Source organism: Camelus dromedarius, chromosome X (genome assembly GCF_036321535.1).
Source record: "Camelus dromedarius isolate mCamDro1 chromosome X, mCamDro1.pat, whole genome shotgun sequence".
Lineage (NCBI taxonomy): Eukaryota > Metazoa > Chordata > Mammalia > Artiodactyla > Camelidae > Camelus > Camelus dromedarius.
This window is the reverse complement of record NC_087472.1, coordinates 73,934,523-73,953,073: the sequence shown is the minus strand read 5'-3', so window position 1 is coordinate 73,953,073 and position 18,551 is coordinate 73,934,523. Positions and strand designations below refer to the sequence as shown.

The window sequence follows — 18,551 nt, the reverse complement described above, 5'->3', positions numbered from 1 at the left end:
GGAGCTGGCATCTTGCCTGGAGAGGGGCCAGTTCCATGCTTCCCTTTTTCCCATCATCCAGCTGTAAGATGAATGGAAACTAAACATTCTAGAGTACTGGGTCTGTCTGTTTGCTGTGTTGGCTCAGGGTGGGGTTTTTCTTTCCTATAAACATCCATAGGAGTCCAGTAACTGAGGCCAGAGAAAGATCACTTAACACCGATCATCTTAAAAAGGTAGCGGATATGAAGGAGGGGTTGGTGGGGAAAGGCCCCAGACTTGGTCTTTCCTGGCACCGATTTTAGCCTTGAGACAGGAGGGACTTAGGGGTCTCATAAAAATTAAGGATCCCACAGGCATGAGACCTACAATTTCTAGAAGAGTCCAGAAGGCAGGCTAGGGCAGGACTGAGAATATAAGATAGTGGTTCAAAATAGAACTACTGGGTTTGAGTCTCAATTCTGCCACTTACTGCCAGTGTAATATTGAACAATTGAATTAACTGCTTTGTAGCCTGAGTTTCCTTATCTATAAAATGAAAATAATAATAGCATATAATTCATAAATTTGTTACAAAGATTAAGTGAGGGTGTACTTTCGGAAAGCTTGGCATATGGTACATGTTCAGTAAACATTAGCTGCTAGGACTAGAGCGAGATGAGGCCTGACTGAGATCAAAAGTGTGGGAAGCTATTAACTATTATATATTAAAATAGATAAAAACTAATGTCTTCTGTATAGCTCAGAGAACTATATTCAATATCTAGTAGTAACCTATAATGAAAAAGAATATGAAAACAAATATAAGTATGAATATATATCACTGAAACATTATGCTGTACACCAGAAATAATTGACACATTGTAACTGACACACTGTAACTGACTATATCAATTAAAAAAAAAAAAGGTATGGGAAGCTCCCTGTCCCTCCAGAGACGTAGTTGGGGGATGGGGTGCGAAGACACTGAATTGATGGGCATCTGTCTGTCTGTGGGAACCCAGAGACACTCTGGACTGTGTCTGCAGGAACTGTCGTGGGCAAGTGTGAGGCATGGAGCTAAGGAGGAAAATTACTTGAAGGCATACACATGGGACATCATTGTCAGTGAGAACCCCTCTCTCTCTGTCCTTTCCATGCACATAGAGTACATGCAGCTTCAGCACTTACTTTCAGGCCAAATCTCTAACAACATTTTACAAACTGTGCAGGGAACGTTCAGACTTGTCCTATGGCATTTGGAACCACAGAGCAAAGCCTCCTCATTCTAGTATTTGGGTGACCCATGGACTGTCAGTTGCCACCTCCCCCAAGTCCACAGGAGATTTCCTGTCAGAATTTCCTCATGAGGGAGAGGCCTAGCTAGAAAACAGCCCTGCTTATACAACAGCAGAGAAACCCACATCAGTTACCAGTCCTTTTCCCTTTACTGGGATGGATAACCAAGGATCCTTGGGCAAATAAATGGAACCTGCAGCATGAAAACAAGAGGCTAAAATAAGCAAATAGAACAACTGACCCCAGAGAAATTTGGGAATTTTGGAAAGAAAAGAGAATTTCGGAAAAAATAATATTCTCAGCAAAATTAAAGAACAAAATACAACATGAATAAAACAAGAACTAGATACCAAAAACCAGGAACAATTGGAGAAAAGAAAGTCTCCTCAGGAATGGAAAATAAGTTGCTGAAATTAAAAGAAAATCAACAGAAGGACTGGGAAATAAAAATGAGGAAATTCCCCAGAATATAGGGCAAAAAAAAAAAAACAACCCCAAAGAAACACAAAGTATGAGAGAAAATTTAAGAGATGAAGATTAATCCAGCAAGTTCAACATCTGGATAATAGGAGTCCTAGACAAGAGAACAGAAAAAGTAAATCACAGTTTGTCAATAACGTATTAGAAGTGAATATTCCAAAGTTGAAGAAGGATTTCCACAATAGGTGCCTGGAACAGTGAACCAGGAAACAGTGGATTCAACCCAAGCAATTAGTGCAACAGTATCGTCACTGGGCCTCCAGTTTCCTACTTCGTTATCTCCACCCCATCACCCGCCCCCAACCAGTGTATTTTCACAATAGCCAGAGGGATCCTTTTAAAACCCAAGTCAGATCTTTTCCCACCTCTGCTCAAAACCCTCCTGTGGATCTCACTGTGGCTTACAGGGCCCTATAAGATTAAGTTCTCATTATCTATCTGACTTTACTTCCTATTACTTCTTTCCTCATTTTCCTCCACCAGTCTAGCAACATTGACCTTTATGTTCTTCAAAAGTGGCAAGTATGAAAAAAAATGCCAGGCACGGTCCTGTTCAAGGGCCTTTGCACTGACTGTTCTTTCTTTTGGAATGTCCTTTCCCCACGTATCCACTTGGCTAGCTCTCTCGCCTCATGCAAGTCTTGGTTCACATGCTACCTTTTCAGTGAGTCTTTCTCTGAAACAACCTATTTAAAACTGTAATAACCTTCCACTCTCACCGGCATTCTCTATCCTTTTTTCTCTGATTTATTTTTTTTCTATAGCACTGATCACACTTAAACTTGTCATGTATTTTACATAATTGTCTGATCATTTCCTCTTTCTCCCTCACTAGAATATCAGCTCCCTGGGGGCAAGGATGTCTGTCTGTTTTACTGCTGTAGACACTCAATAAATATATATTGAATGAATACAATAAAGGCAAATAATTCAAGAAAAAAGAAAGGCTATTAGAAACTCTCTAGTGTGTCTGTGCATGTGACTGTTCAAGAAAATCATGGTTTAATTATAAAGTAAAATAAAATATAACATGGTTATAAGCAGCTGATGGAATATAAGAGAGACTTTTACTTTTGACCCTGGTAGTAGAAACATTCTCTTTTGAGAGGCCCAAGATTGTGATGTTGGACTTATAGAGAAGGAACTGTATTCTTGGCTCACTACTTTGCTGGGTTTTGAAAAATATTTACATAGTTATGATCATGTAAATGCTGTTTATTCATTTTCAGGTTTTAAAGTAAACCTGGGGACCAAGCAGGAAAGACCTGGTTGTGGCTGCAGAACAGAATGTAAATGTTAATAACCTTGATAATGTAAAGGAAAGATGAAATTGGTAATGTGAGCTATTGAATGGGCAGAGGGAGGATAAATGGCCCCAATATCCTTGTCCTAAAAAGTGGGTAGTTGAAATGATCTGTCAAAAATGAATGGAATCAGGAACAGAAGTTTGAGCATTTTTTTCCAAGTTACTAAGTTAACTAAGAACATAAAAGGACTATCAATGTTAAACATTGCAGGGGAGTGGAGGGAAATGTGAGGCAGTGTATGGGAAAAAAACCCCCTCGTTGTCATACTGGGGAGTCAACAGGATAGTGTCTAAATTTTATAAACCAAGAACAAAGTATATACATGTTATCTAGAGTTGTAAAGGGAACCACCAGCAGAACTGAGAGCCAGAATTGTTAAAAGGTTGCTTCAAGGGGGTGGGATGGAGATGGGCAGGGTCAAGACAGGGGACTATTGATTTTTATCATGTGTTCTTGCTCTTCCTTACTGTTTGATTTGTTGTCATGCACATGCATTACTTTAATAAAAAGAAAAGCCTAAAAACTTCATGTTCATCTTACAACACCAAAATAATTATATGACACTTTGTGACAATATCAAAATGGGTGTATGGGTGTCCAGTTTGACTTGCCTCCACACAAGAAAATCCTACTGTAATGTGCCTCACAGATGTTTATGAAGAGAGTTGGAAAGGATATTCTGGGACTTAATACACTGAAGGTAGTTGAGCATAGTGGTGAAGGTTCTGGTATTTGGCATCTCTGCCATCTGCTATTTGCTTTGTCATGGACAAGTTATCTCCCTCACTCCCAACCTGTCTTCTGTAAAATGAAGCTAGTGCTCAGTCGGTAAAAATGTCAGCGCCTCAAGAGCAAGGACCACCTCCGAAGAGGTACCTAATGTATAGTTGGTGCTCAATGTCTGTATGCGAGGCCTGAACCCACCTCAGTGGCATATGCTGAGGAAGGACTCAAGGTGCAAAGAGCAGGGAAGGAGTGTTAGTCCCAAAGTGGGCAGCGGGTTCCCTCATCCAGGGGAAATTTGCCTTCGGTTTAACAGAGTGTAGTCATTTTGGTTGTGGAAAGAATAGCCGTCAGGGCTTAGAGTGATAAAAAATGAATTAAATTGTCCTGTACCTAAAAGGAGGACAACAATGAGAGTTTGCCAGCAGTTCAAGGGAGAGGGCACAGGAGCCTGAACATGGAAAGGAGGGGAGCTGCCCCTTCTGGATGTTGGGAACAGAAAGAGCCCAACAGCAATAGGGAGTGGGGCCCAGGGGAAGGTGCCCCGTCGTGGGAATAGTTTAGGAAATGTAAGGAACAGGAAAGTGTGATGTCCAATATTAAGCTGACTGCTATGCTGTGCTGTACAACTTAGATGACTAACGAAGTGATGGGTAGCCTTGAAAGACCACTTGCTCCTGGCCTTCAGAATTTTCCAAAATTCTGAGGTACTGATTTTGTCTAGTTTGGGGGAAGGGAAATGTGTTAAGAGAGGACTGGCCATGAGGATATTCTGAGATTCCCATTTAGGTATCAGGGGTCTGAAATCTACGATGCTCTGGGATGCTCTAATATTAGGCAGTTTCATCCCCTGACATTCTGCACTAAGCAGTTTTTAGCCTGCTTTTCCTTATCTCCTGAACAGAGCTGCCTGATGATAACTGAGCTTTCATCTTTGTTCTTATTTGTTAGATAGGATCTATATGATTTCATGTATTTGCCTGCTGATCTATGGATGCTGGAAACTGGTCTGGGTCTCAGTAATGTAGGTTCGTCAGAGTTTATGGGTAGATGCTAAAGATCAAAAGATTTCAAGAGTTCACAAGGAAGACATGGAAACAACCTAAATGTCCACTGACAGATGACTGGATAAAGAAGTTGTGGTATATTTATACAATGGAATACTACTCAGTCACAAAAAAGAATAAAATAATGCCATTTGCATCAACATGGATGGACCTGGAGATTATCATTCTAACTGAAGTAAGCCAGAATGAAAAATACCAGTATGATATCACTTATATCTGGAATCTTAAAAAAAAGATAAATGAACTTATTTACAAAACAGAAACAGACTCACAGACATAGAAAACAAACTTATGGTTACCAGTGCAGAAAAGGGGTAGGAAGGGATAAATTGGGAGTTTGAGATTTGCAGATACTATTATATATAAAAGATAATTAACAAGTTTCTTCTTTGTAGCACAAGGAACTATATTCAATATCTTGTAGTAACCTATAATAAAAAGAATATGAAAATGAATATATGTATGTATATGTATGACTGAAGTATTATGCTGTACACCAGGAATTGATACAACATTGTAACCTGACTATACTTCAGTTAAAAAAAAAAAGAATTCACAAGGAGAAGGTGGGAGGAAATCTCTCTAGTCAAATGGTAAAGATTATAAATGAGTTTGTCTTTTCTCTCCTGAAAGGGTTGTGGATTGAGATTTTACCTGAGTCCCTTGAGTCCAATATCTCCTAAGATTCTGACTCTTTATTATTTTAAAGTTACCCCAGGATCCCCAAGGCCACAACCAGGACTTAAAATATTGTGGAATTTTTAAGTGTTGGAAGTTGTGACAGAGGGGAGATGTAACAGAGGATGTTCTGTGGGGAAGAAATTGTATGAGAAAAGACTCCTAATGAGATAAGGCAGGGCACATCTGGTAATAGAGAAGTGTTTTGTTCGGTTGGAATATAGGCAGTACTCAGAAAAATAGCCAGAAAAAGTCTGGAAAACTAGTCAGAGCTAGATTTTGGGAGAGCTTTGGAATCAGGTTCAGATATTTCTTGAAAGAGTAGTCTATATTCATTGTCATAAAAACCTCACCTGCAATTCACATCTCAAGTCACTGCAATCATAAAACTGCTGCATGGCACAGACTCCCAAACAACAGTGGCTTAAATAGGCCATACATGTATTTATCTCACCTAAAAGAAATCCAGAGTTAGGCAGTCCAAAGCCGGTACAGTGGCCTTATGAAATTTTTAGAGATCCAGATTCATTTTAGTTTACTGCTCCACTAACCTTAGGGGGTGACCCTTGTCCTCATGGCCTTTATTCCAGGAAGCTATGTGTCCAGGTAAAAAATCAGATGTTCTATTATTAGGGAAGAAGAGGAGAATATATATCAGGGTAAACAATTAACGATCTGTACACAAGTGTCTGTACTGAAACTATCCTTTCCAAGGTCACCAGAGACTAGACCACTGCCTGACTGTTACACTCCCTAGACATTTTTTTTCGGGGCTATTCTTGACCTCTTGGTAGCATTCAACACTACTGACGCCTCCCTCCTTTCGAAACATTCTCTTCCCTTGGTTTTGTGACATTACTTTCTCCCCCTTTTCTCTCTCTCTCCTTGGTCACTACTTATCTGTCTCTTTCTTGGGCTCCTTTTCCTCCACGTCTGCTGTCGTCACTGCTGGTCTCCAGGGCTCTTCCCTGGGCCCTGTATTTTCTAAGGTTTTACATTCTTCCCAGGTGCTCTTGCCCTTTCCCATGGATTAATAGAACCATTTATATACTGATAACTCATAGATCTGTAACCACAGCCCAGATATTTTTCCTGAGCTTCAGATATAGATTCAACTGCCTAGAGACATTTCCACTTGAATGTATCACAAGTACCTCAAAATCAATGCTCAGTTCCCTTGCGTTAGTAGTCCATATCTCAGTGAAAGGGGTTACTGTCCACATATTCGATATCTCAAATTAGATCCCCAAGAGTTCCTTTTGACACTTCCCTCCTCCTCACCCCTTTCCCTACATCCAATCATTCATAAAGTCTTGTTGCTTTTAATTTCTTTGCTATCTCCTGTATTCAATCACTTCTCACCACCTCTACTGTTACCACTCTAGGCCTAACCACAACCATTGTTTATCTGGATGACTATTCTCTCTCTCTTTCCAGGAAGACATTTAATCCATACTCCTTATGGGTTAGGCAGCAAGGTGGTGTCCTTTCTAAAACACAAATCTATGTTGTATCTAAGCCTAGAAACCTTCAATAACCCCTCAGTGCTCTCAGGATCAAGACCAAAGTCTTTATCTTGGCATTCAAGGCTTGCCATGATTTAAAAGGGATAAGTATTTGGAGTACTAGAACTGGAACAAAGGAGGGGCTGTGTTTGTGCAAAATAAAACCCTGTGGATGCGGGAGAGAACTTAGGAGGCAAGTAAGTGGTGACCTGAAGTCACAAACTTGGAGGAAGCAACAATTCAGAGAAAGAGAAAAAAGTCAGAACAGAAGCCAACTTTTGATATCTGGAAAGTGTGTGTGTGTGTGTGTGTGTGTGCGTGTGTGTGTGGTGTGTGTGTGTGTATGTCAAATTGTCCATAGAACCCAGGGCTATTCATGGTATTTTATTTGCTTAGTAAAGAAAAAGGTGACTTCATAAAGCAGAAGACTTATGACCATTCGAATTATTTTTGGATGTAGGAAGGGTATTGAATATTATTTCTATAACTCATCACTGTGTTGAATTTCATTATGATTTCTAATAATTGATTGATACTCTCAGGTTGTCCAGGTCTGCATTCATATACTCTTTAATTAATGGTAATATTGTCCACTTTCCATTTTTATACATCTGATTTTGTTCTCTTGAATGGATTGAATTACTTATGTGAATTTATTACACGGTAAAGGTGCCATTTCAAATCAGTGGAGGAAAAGATGGATTAATTTGCACAAGTGTAGGGATTAGAGGCTATGATTTTGGAAAATAATTAGTCTCTATACAAAACAAAATTTGGAACGATCAAACATTTAAATATAAATAATAAAGCCATAAAAGTGCTTGGGAAAAAACAGGGATTATTATAATACAGGCGTGTGGAAAGTATCTCTAAGCATGAAACAGAATCCAGTAGTGACAAAGGAAAAACCTGATACATTTCACTACATCATAATTAAATCTTTTTTATAGCAAAGATTGTTATAAATAACATGAAAAATATTTGTAGTTTATGCAGCACATAAGGGTGCAAGAGACATTGCTGGTGGGAATTTTATTCTATGTACTTTTTTAGAGTTAGCTGACAAGTTTTGTCTAAAAATGGAGTAATAGTAAAAAAAAATGAAACAATCTAAATGTTCATGTATCCTGAACTGGTGAAATCAATTATGGGACATTTACACAAGAAAAGACTATGGAGCTGTTAAGAGAAATGTGCACTATGGAAAGCTGTTTAGAATATATAACTGGAAAAAAAAAACAGGCCACAGAACAGTAGGTATAGTGCACCACTTGGGAGAAAACTCAAATAATTAGTATATGAATAGAAATAAATCTGGAGGAATGTATATCAAAACGTTAACTGGTTATTTCTGGGGCATGAGATAAGGGTGGCCTTTCATTGGTATGTTACATATTTCTGCATTATTTGAATTTTCACAACAACATATTACCTTTGTAATAAGCACAAATAAAGATATAAAAATAAATATATTCAATGAATGAATCGCTTTGAGGGGGTGGTTTTGGTCTGGAATGGCTTCAGACCGAGCCTGGTACAGTGGCATAAACACGGGCTTTGGCGTCAGACAGCCCTGAGCGGGGCCCCATCGCCCCACCCCCGAGGAAGGAGAAGGGGGGTGGCAGGGGGCTGCGGAAAGGGGCTGGGCTGGGCTGGGCTGGGCTGGGCTGGCTGCAGCTCTAGTCCAGAAGGCTGAGACTTCGAGAGAGACTGAGAGAAGGCAGACGAATTCCGGACTCGCTCGAGGACAAGGTGAGGGGCGTTGAGATTGGGGTTTCCAGACAGTGGTTCCAATCCCCTCGAACCTAAAGCCGCCAGGCAGGTGGGCAATTTTTACTGCACCACTGCAGCTGGGGGAGAGGTTACCCGGAGGAGGGTGTAGGCAAAGAGATCGACCGAGAGAGTAGTAGGCTGTATGGACTGGGGAGCAGAGACTAGTGGAGGAAGAGGGACAGAAAAACCGGGAACCGGGCGTGCGTAGTGGTGGACGGGGAGTGTGAGGGGGAAGGTGAATACTGAGGGGAAGTGCAAATGCAGAGAAGAAAATAGGGGATGCTGAGAAGGGTTAAGGAATACTGGGGGAGGGAGTGCATAGGTAACATGAAGGAGGATGTAAGGAATGGGAATAGGGAATCCTGTGGGGTAAATAGGAAAGACGATGGAGAACTAGGGAGCAGGGAGCAAGGCAGAGGGAATACGGAGTAGGGGATAAGGAATGAGGAGCAGGGAGGGGGGAAGGGCAGACTGGCTGGGACGGAGGCCCCCTAGGGAGGCGGAAAGGGGCGGGACCACTTCCGGCCTGAGGGGGGAGGGCAGTCTCTGAGTTTCGGAGGGGCTCTGAGAGAGTGGACGTACTCGGGAGTTGTAGAAGTACGAGGTGAGCAGCGGGGCCCAGCTCTGGATCCGAGCCCTGTAGGGGTCGGCCCCACCCTCTGGGATCTGGAGAAATCCCGCTGTAAGGACTGGATCGTACCGGATCCATCCGGCTGGGAAGGGAGGGGACTGGACCTGGTTTAGCTGGGCCCAAGATGGAATCACTAGCTTAATACTGATTTGAGGAGGGGGTGTATTAGGGAAGGGGTGGAACCGAGATGCGCTTTGCCCCTGTTTGGAGGGGGCGTATTATGAAAAAGGGCGGGACCAGGCAGTACTGAGGACTTGGGGTGGGTGTGCGTAGGGGAGGGGCCGGGACCACCAGACGCTGCGACAATTTGAGAGGGAGGCTTGTTGGGGAGTGGGCGGGACCGAATGGTACTACGGACTTCGAGAGGGGCGTGTTGGAAAAAGGTGCTGGACTGAGTCCGTGACCATCACGCATGCGCACTGTGGATCGCTAGAAAGGGGCGTGTAAAGAAGGGCCAGTTCGGAGACAAGCCAGCTGCCAAATGCGCATGTGCACGGTGGACATCAAAGAAACGGCTTGTGCTGGGAAAGCAGGCGGGGCTGAGATGGGCCCTGCAGCGGTTGCGCATGCGCACTGTCGACTTGCGGCTGATAGGGGGGTGCACTGGGAAAAGGGGCGGGGTCCTCAGAGCTGCCGCGCTGGCACATCTTCCTGGAAAAGGGGAGGGTGCGGCTGCAGAGAATTGAGACCTAGACGCTCTGGATTGCTGAATTGAGAACGGAGTCCTTGGGGGTGGGGGGAGGGGTTTGGGATTGGGACCTTAGGGAAGGTGAGGATCAGCCTCCCAGCAGAGCAGGAGAGAGGACGTTCCGTGGACTCTCCTCCTGACCCAGGCATTCTCTCCTTCAGGCTCAGGTCTTGCCAGGCCAACTTGAGACATGTCTGACACAAGCCAGAGTGGTACGGGTCCAACCCGCGTCCAGGTAAGTCCTCTTTCTGCGCTCTCATAGCTGCTTTTCCTCTCCAGCCCCTGCTGCTGCCCCAAATCCCTTGGCGCCTCCCCTCCTGTCCCTGACTTTCTCCACCCACTTCCCTGCTTGGGTGCCGCCCCCCTCCCCCAAGTAGAGGGAGGGAGGAGGGAAGGAAGGAGGGAGGAAGGAAGGCGGGAGAAGGAGAGAGGAAGGAAGGCGGGAGGGAGGGTAGGCCCCCATCTCCTCTGCTCAAAGGAAGGGGAGGCCTTGTTGGACAGAGGTGGTCAGAGCACACTGCAAGTAGGAGTTAGTGTAGTTCTGATAAGTGAGGCCCTGAAATTTTGGAGCCTTTTGCCTAATTGAGGGTGGAGAGAAGGTCTGTGAGCTTCCCTGCTCCCTCTTGCAGACTGAAGCTTCAGAAAAGGACAGCAGCTTGAAGACCCAGACCCTATTGACAGTGACTCAGAACTTGGAAGTCTCAGAGACACCGAAGGCCTCAAAGGCACCAGTGGTCTCAAAGGCTGTGAAGGTCTCAAATGCTGCAGGGGTCTCAAAGGCCACAGAGGTCTCAAAGGCCACAGAGGCTCAGGAGGTAACTGCCACTCAGTCCTCACCTACCACTAAGCTGACTGATACCCAGGTTCTGGCAGCTGAAAAGAAGAGTCTGGCAGCTGACACCAAGATACAGAATGCTGACCCTCAGGCTGTGACAATGCCTGCTACTGAGACCAAAAAGGTCAGCTGTGTAGCTGATACAAAGGTCAATACAAAGGCCCTGGAGACTGAGGCTTCTGCCTCTCAGGCTCCGGGAGATGAACCTGAGCCTGAGGGTGCAGCTGCCCAGGCTCAGGAGAATCAGGATACTCGGCCCAAGGTCAAGGCCAAGAAAGCCCGAAAGGTAAGATCTTTGCCCCTCTACTCCTCTCCTCTCTTAGTTGGTTCATGGCTCTGCAAACCTTTAGAAACTTCCCTGAGCTAATCAAGGCTGTGGGAGACACTCAGCAAAATGTAATATAATTCCTGTCATTAGAAAGCTCACAGACTGGTGGAGACAGGAGACAGGAATATGCATAACAGCAATTTGAACGAAATGTCGTTTATATTTATATAGTAGCTACCATGTGTAAGGTCTTGAGCTAAGCACATTCACACAGGTCATCTCATTAAATCCTGAAAGTAATCCAGTTTCGTAGAGAAGGAAGCTGAGTCCCAGAGAGGTGGAGTGACTTGTCCAGGGTGGTATAAGCAGAGCCAGTGGTGGACACAGGAAGAGGAGAAGCCTCAGGCCCCACCCTTGGGTTGCTCCTGGCCTGGTGGGAAGATGAACTCCTGCTTGGAAACCAGTGAAAGACAAACCCACGACTCAACATGGCCACTGTCTAGTGAGTTAGGCTGTTACTGCAGGGGTGGGATTAGAGGGGACATCTGGAAGAGAGAAGATGAGGAAAAAGGACCATCTGTTTCATCTGGCAATGTTGTACTGCTTCTCTGTTGATGCAGGTGAAGCATCTGAATGGGGAAGAGGATGGCAGCAGTGATCAGAGTCAGGCTTCTGGAACCACAGGTGGCCGAAGGATCTCAAAGGCCCTAATGGCCTCAATGGCCCGCAGGGCTTCCAGGGGCCCCATAGCCTTTTGGGCCCGCAGGGCATCAAGGACTCGGTTGGCTGCCTGGGCCCGGAGAGCTTTGCTCTCTCTAAGGTCACCTAAGGCCCGGAGGGGCAAGGCTCGCCGCAGAGCCGCCAAGCTCCAGTCATCCCAAGAGCCCGAAGCACCACCACCTCGGGATGTGGCCCTTTTGCAAGGGAGGGTAAGAACTCTGTCCTCTCCACTCTGCATTATTCACAGCTTTGGCTGTCCTCTTCTCTGCCATCCTCTCAAGTCTTCTGCAAACATATTTTGAGCTTTCCATCTTTTTCTCTTCTCCTAGGCAAATGACTTGGTGAAATACCTGTTGGTGAAAGATCAGACGAAGATTCCCATCAAACGCTCAGGTAGAGTCCTCCTAACCCTTCCTTCCCCCAGCTCTGCCCTCCATTGCCCTCTCCCCTCCATGTGCTGAGAGCCTGTCTTACTCTTATGCTCTCACTTATGTCCTCCCAAGGTTCTAATTTGGCAATACTAGCATCTCTATTCATTAGCTCAGAACCTGTTTGTGCCACCCACAGCCGGGTTGGTAAAGGGTCTATAGTTTGGGTATGGGGGCCACCTGGCTTCATTTTAGCCCAGGTGCTCGCAACACTCTCCCCTTGCAGACATGCTGAAGGACATCATCAAAGAATACACTGATGTGTACCCTGAAATCATTGAACGAGCAGGCTATTCCTTGGAGAAGGTGAAGGGGCAGACCTGGGGGATGGGTGCAGTGGGGAAGCCTTGAATCAAACAGAGGTGTCCATGTCCCTTCTGGGGGGGACCACAGAGACTAACTAACCCAGCCCTGTCACTGCACAGATGGGCAGACAGTGGCCTAGGGAGGGGCATAGGCTAGCTCGAGGTCACACAGCAAGTCAGTGGTAAAGCACAGCGAGGACCCAAGCCACCCAGGTTAGTCCTGGCTGCTGTCCACTGATTGACACGTCCTGTAATGTATTTCAAGTGGTCACCTCTCCCTTCCATTGCCCAGTCTCTGTCTCCCTAGATTCCCACTAATCACAAAGATGAGGTTGATAACAATAGTACATTTGTTGCCTGTTAGCTGTGTGCCGGCCACTCAACTAAGTGCTTAATGTGCATTATCTCACTGATTTCACACACACACACACACACACGCACACACACACGCACACACCTAGGTACATGGGGAGCTGTGGGATGCCCAGGAGCTGAATTTTGTGATCTCACAAGCTGTTCTCCCCATCCACAGGTATTTGGGATCCAGTTAAAGGAAATTGATAAAAATGACCACTTATACATTCTTCTCAGCACCTTAGAGCCCACTGATGCAGGCATACTGGGAACGTAAGCTGGGATAGGGCTAGGGTGGGAGGGAGGCTTCTGCTTTTGTCCATCTCTGTCCTCTTCTCTCCTCACATCCCCCTGGGGAGTCAGGAAAGACAGAGCCTAAAAAATCCCCTGTTCCAGCTCCTGAACGTAGTTGGAGCCCTACTCAGACTAGTGGTGCCTGATTATGATTGACTGAAGGGTGTAGAAGCCTGGGGCAGGGCATTCCTACTGTCAGATTTTCTGTCTCTCCAGAAGCTTCCCAGGAAAGCAGACCTGTCATTGCTTGTCTCTTCCTGTTGGCCTTGGTAGAATGGTTCTCAGGGGAGGGCTTCCTGGTATGGGTGGATCATGGCGCTTGAAGGACAGGAGCATCATTGGGGCTGTGCCTCGAGTTCTCTCAGGGCTGAGGAGTCTGGGAGAGAAAGAAGGGACTCACATTGACTGGGTGCCCAGGTCCTACCAAGTTGACAGGCATCCTTCTATCTTCTCAGCATCCCGGGGAGAGGAGGATGTGATCGTCCCATTTTATGCATAGGAGACTAGGCTCAAGAGTCTAAGTGCCTCACTCAGGGTTACATAGAGCTTGAAGCATAGACTGGGAGGAATTCTCCCATATCTGAAGAATCTGGGGGAGGCTAGCCCAGTGAGCTGGCCAGTGTGATTTTTTGCAGATGGCTGCTGGACGTAAACCTTCTCTCTGTCCCATTATTCTCCTAGGACCAAGGACTCACCAAAACTGGGTCTTCTCATGGTGCTTCTTAGCATCATCTTCATGAATGGAAATCGGTCCAGTGAGGGTGAGTGGCTGGGCTGGCAGCTGAATTGGGGGTTGTGGTTGGAATTCCACATGTTCATTTTCTGTCCCTGTTCTCTTGCCTCCCCTTGCAGCTGTCATCTGGGAGGTGCTGCGCAAGCTGGGGCTGCGCCCCGGGTATGATTGGGCTCTCTCAGCACTTGCTGTCCGTGTTGTCCTTTGGCAAGAGAGGATGGTCCCAGGATTGCATCAGCCTGGTGGTCTGGTGGAGTGGGTGGGGGTGCTGGATGGGGCAGAAGGTCCAGGGTTCTGACCTGGGTGGATGAGGAAAGGGTCCTCTCTGTCTCACTGTCTCTTGGGGTTCTGTGGAGCTTCCGTCATATGCTGGAAACCTCTTTTCTATGTTGTTGGAAATGCCTTGGCCCACATCTGGGATGTGCCACAGCCCCAACTGTATTTATGTATATATGTATGTGTGTACGTATGTATTTATTTATCTTTTTCTGCTGTCAGGATACATCACTCACTTTTTGGAGATGTGAAGAAGCTCATTACTGATGAGTTTGTGAAGCAGAAGTAAGTGTCTGTCTGGTGTTGATGTGTGCCATGCATTTTGCCTGTTTCAGAACTGAGTAATAAAGCTATGGTGCATGTGTGTGTGCTTGTGCATGTGTATATGTGTGCATATAGAGGTGCTTGCTTATTCCTGAGGTTGTGACAGAGAATAGGTGCACACATTTCCTGACCTATTTGTACTCTCACGTATGTCTTCAGAGAAATTTCAAGGCAGGGATTGTCATCACTAGCATTTGTACATGTGAGGAAACTGAGGCTCAGAGAGGTGAAATAATTTGCTCAGGATTACATAGGTAGCAAATGGAAGAGTTGTGTTTAGATTTAAATCCTGGCCCCAGTACCTTGGTTATTTTTACTATGCTTGCTCAGGCTTCATAGAAAGTAATTTCCATAAAGAAATGCCATAAATTGGATTGGTAGCTTTAGGCAGTCAGGTACTGTACTGGGGTCTTGACTTGTACATCTCATTTCATTTTCATAAATACCCTGCAGAATAGCTGCTGTTATCCCATCCCTGTTATTACTTAGGAAGCCTAGGACTCGGAGAGTGGAAGTCTGAGCATGACCCTGGCTGGTAAAGGGTCCATTCGGACCTGGAGCCCAGCCCTCCTGACTTTGTTGACCAGGACCCACCCTGTCCTTGATCCCTGGAGAATATGTGTGCACTCGCACACAAATGGTAGGGAGGATGCATGGAGTACACTGCTGTAGGTTGACAGTTTCTTTCCCTCACAGTCATTTTCTGTGGGCGACTGTCTCAGGGCTCAGCCAGGCCATGGATGAACCCCTTTGATGGGCTGTGCTCAGAGCAGGGGGCATGAAGAAATGGTTTACAACAAACCCAACAAGAATCTGGGTCATTGTGACCAGGAGCACGAACTCATGGCCTTCCTGTGAACAAACCCCATACACATGTCCCCCTGCACCTCCATCTGATTGCTGAGCAGGACCAGTGAGACAGGGCTCAATATTGGAAGACAAGCTGCAGTATTCAGCAGGGGAGTTTGCCATCTGAAGCCTGTCCAGTCCATGCATGAGTGGACTCTGAGTGGTCTTATAAAGTCTTTGAACCTCTCTTTTCAAGGTACCTGGACTATGCCAGAGTCCCTAATAGCAATCCCCCTGAGTATGAGTTCTTCTGGGGCCTGCGCTCCTACTATGAGACCAGCAAGATGAAAGTCCTCAAGTTTGCCTGCAAGGTAATTAGAGAGCTGCCCAAGCTTGGCCTGTCAAGAACATGGGGTGCCACTGGGTGGGATAGGCCGTGTGCAGAGCAGCCTGCAGCTCATACACGAACATTCAGAAGCCCGTATGAATGTGCCAATACATTATCTGAATTGTTTAATCTTTACAACTAATATGTCATTACCTTACTGCAGATGAGAAAACTCAGGCTCAGAGAGGTTGTTAGGTGACATGTCCAACGTCACAGAGAGAGTAAGTGTCAGAGCAGGGATGGAATATTAGATGCATAATTACTAGTAGTATTTATTGTATTATTACTACTGTATACAGCATGTAGCATGGTGCCTAGCATACAGTAGGTGCTCAGTACTCAGACTGCCCCTTCAGATGGTTGTTATTCTCGTTTCAGGTACAAAAGAAGGATCCCAAGGAATGGGCAGCTCAGTACCGAGAGGCAATGGAAGCAGATATGAAGGCTGCGGCTGAGGCTGCAGCTGAAGCCAAGGCAAGGGCTGAGATTAGAGCTCGAATGGGCATTGGGCTCGGCTCTGAGAATGCTGCTGGGCCCTGCAACTGGGATGAAGCTGACATCGGACCCTGGGCCAAAGCCCGGATCCAGGCGGGAGCCGAAGCTAAAGCCAAAGCCCAGGAGAGTGGTGGTGCCAGCGCTGGTGCCAGTGCTGGCAGCAGCTTCAGCGCCAGCACCAGCCTGACTGCCACCCTCACGTTCGGGCTCTTTTCGGGCCTTGGTGGAGCTGGTGCCAGCACCAGTGGCGGCTCTGGTGCCTGTGGTTTCTCCTACAAGTGAGATTTCAGGTATCTACTTAGACTTGGGGTCAGTCGGGACTCATGGGGATTGGATGAGGAGCTGGGTGGTTATAAGAAGGCCAGGGTTAGAGGACCACATGGAGAGTATGGGAAAACACTGCTTTTGGCATTTTATTCCTTCCCTTTTAGTGGATAGCAATTGACTTTTTGATTTTCTTTTATTTGTGTTTTCAGATATTCCTACTCCCAGCAGTCTTTCTCTTCGAGCCAGGGTGCATCCTCAGAAACCTACTCAACACAGCACTCTAGGCAGCCACTATCAATCAATTGAAGTTGACACTCTACATTAAATCTATTCGCCATTTCTGAGTTTATTGCTTTTTTTGGTGGGCTGCCACATTTTGGTATCACATTTAAAAATGAATTGGGAAAGTTTTCACCTCAATCTGTGCTTAGAGGTGACACTGTTGGATTCACTGGGGCAAGATCAGCATGCCTCTCTGGAATAGGTAGGGCCCCATCTCTAGCCTACAGAGTAGGCAGGATTGCAGTGGTGTGGGGAGTTGTAGGGAGCACAGGTACGGAGGACACACTTTGAAGAAGAGCCCTGAAGTTGGCAAGTCTGGAGCAGGAAAGCAGAGGAGACTGGACATCAAGTATAGGCTCTTCTTTTGAGAACCTTGGGTGAGACAAGAAGGAGAGAGGTAGGTATCTAAAGGGAGATAAAGGACAAGCAAGGGTTTTCTTTGGAAAGGAGAGAGGGGCTTGAGCATGCAGGAGCTGATAGAGAGGGAGATGTTGAAAACTGACTCATGCAGCCCAGTCCCTGAGGTGGTGGGAGGGTAAGGCCTATGAGAAGGATCTGTACAGAAAGAACTTGGAGAGGGGACTGTGGAAGGGTGTCAGGCAGTGGGGAGGCCTCTACAAGATTCAGTAATCTTGTAGGAATCAAGAGGAGTGTTAGTTTATTCCAAGGTTTTAGTTCTGTTGTTTGGTCGTGGAAGAAGGACACAAGACCAGGGGCAGTGAGTGTTTGCGTCTATATCTTCATTACTATGTCCACAGTGTCTGACACAGAGTAGGTGTACAGAATGGTGGATGAGATGGACCATGGGACCCAGGCAGGCTTGATGAGGAAGATGAGATTGTGTGACAGATTGGGAGACAGTGCAGGAGTTTGTGGACAGGAGCCTCAGTGAAGTCTATGAACAAGGCAGAATGTTAAGTGAATATACCAAGTGCCTCCTATATGTCTGGCAGTGTTCTAGGTGTCTGGGAACGCATGTTGAGAGAACTAGAAGGATGAACTGTGGACTAGTTAGATGGTCAGACAGTGGGATGATTATATTTAAGAAGATAGCAGAGAGAGCTCTGGGTGATAAGGTCCAAGGAATAAGTGGTTAAAGGGGGAGAAGATGCCACTTCCTGGAGATGAGTGTTCAATGGCTTGGAAAGACAGAGTATTGGTTAGGTCATCCATTTGGACAGTGAAATCACCCAGGATGGTGCCAGGTGTTGGGGTAGAGAGAAGCACTGTGAGTTGGGTGCCAAAGTCCCCTTGTGTAGTTGAAGGTGTAGCTCCACTGCCCATTAAGGCATGGGGCCCTCAGGCAATCAGAGATCTACCTTCGCCATGTTTGGGGGAATATTTCCCTGGACGTTTCTTTCTAGGAATCCCTCACCATCTAATCCCCACATTACCAGACCCCCTAATCTGGGACAGTCTTAAGGACAATGGGGCCTTAGTAATAGCTGCATCTCCCTGTAGAGTCTATAAGCAATAAAGGAACATGGTTTATTGCTTAGGGAACAGGATCTAAACAAGAAAAAGCTGCATCAAGAGCAAGGCAGTTTCTTGCCTGTGGCCATGAATCAAGACCTACTTTAGCTGCTGAGGTGTTCTTCACTGGATGCAAAGATTTTTCCATTAATTCCATAGGCCATGGTCTCCTCAGGGGCTGGGTAGTACCTGGGAGAGGTCACAGGCAGAT

At 45.8% G+C, this 18,551-nt stretch overlaps 1 protein-coding gene and 1 pseudogene across 3 annotated transcripts; both read left to right on the top strand.

The window, feature by feature from the left end:
- Nucleotides 1-8,662: 8,662 nt before the first annotated feature.
- On the top strand, nt 8,663-16,929 carry MAGED2 (MAGE family member D2). 3 transcript variants are annotated; one of them, XM_064483113.1, is made up of 13 exons: nt 8,663-8,769; nt 10,271-10,344; nt 10,739-10,924; nt 11,833-12,141; nt 12,262-12,325; nt 12,587-12,666; nt 13,198-13,292; nt 13,995-14,074; nt 14,166-14,208; nt 14,545-14,607; nt 15,692-15,806; nt 16,202-16,608; nt 16,795-16,929. In XM_064483113.1, the coding sequence occupies exons 2-12, from the start codon at nt 10,300-10,302 to the stop codon at nt 16,598-16,600; spliced, it is 1,479 nt and encodes a 492-aa protein (XP_064339183.1). In that variant the 5' UTR covers nt 8,663-8,769; nt 10,271-10,299; the 3' UTR covers nt 16,601-16,608; nt 16,795-16,929. The 3 variants fall into 3 exon arrangements, with proteins under 3 accessions (XP_064339183.1, XP_010998531.2, XP_031300972.1); XM_011000229.3 differs by having other exon boundaries at nt 10,739-11,230; XM_031445112.2 differs by lacking the exon at nt 8,663-8,769 and adding an exon at nt 9,304-9,394 and having other exon boundaries at nt 10,739-11,230.
- Nucleotides 15,402-15,521, top strand: LOC116151114 (small nucleolar RNA SNORA11; annotated as a pseudogene).
- Nucleotides 16,930-18,551: the final 1,622 nt, after the last annotated feature.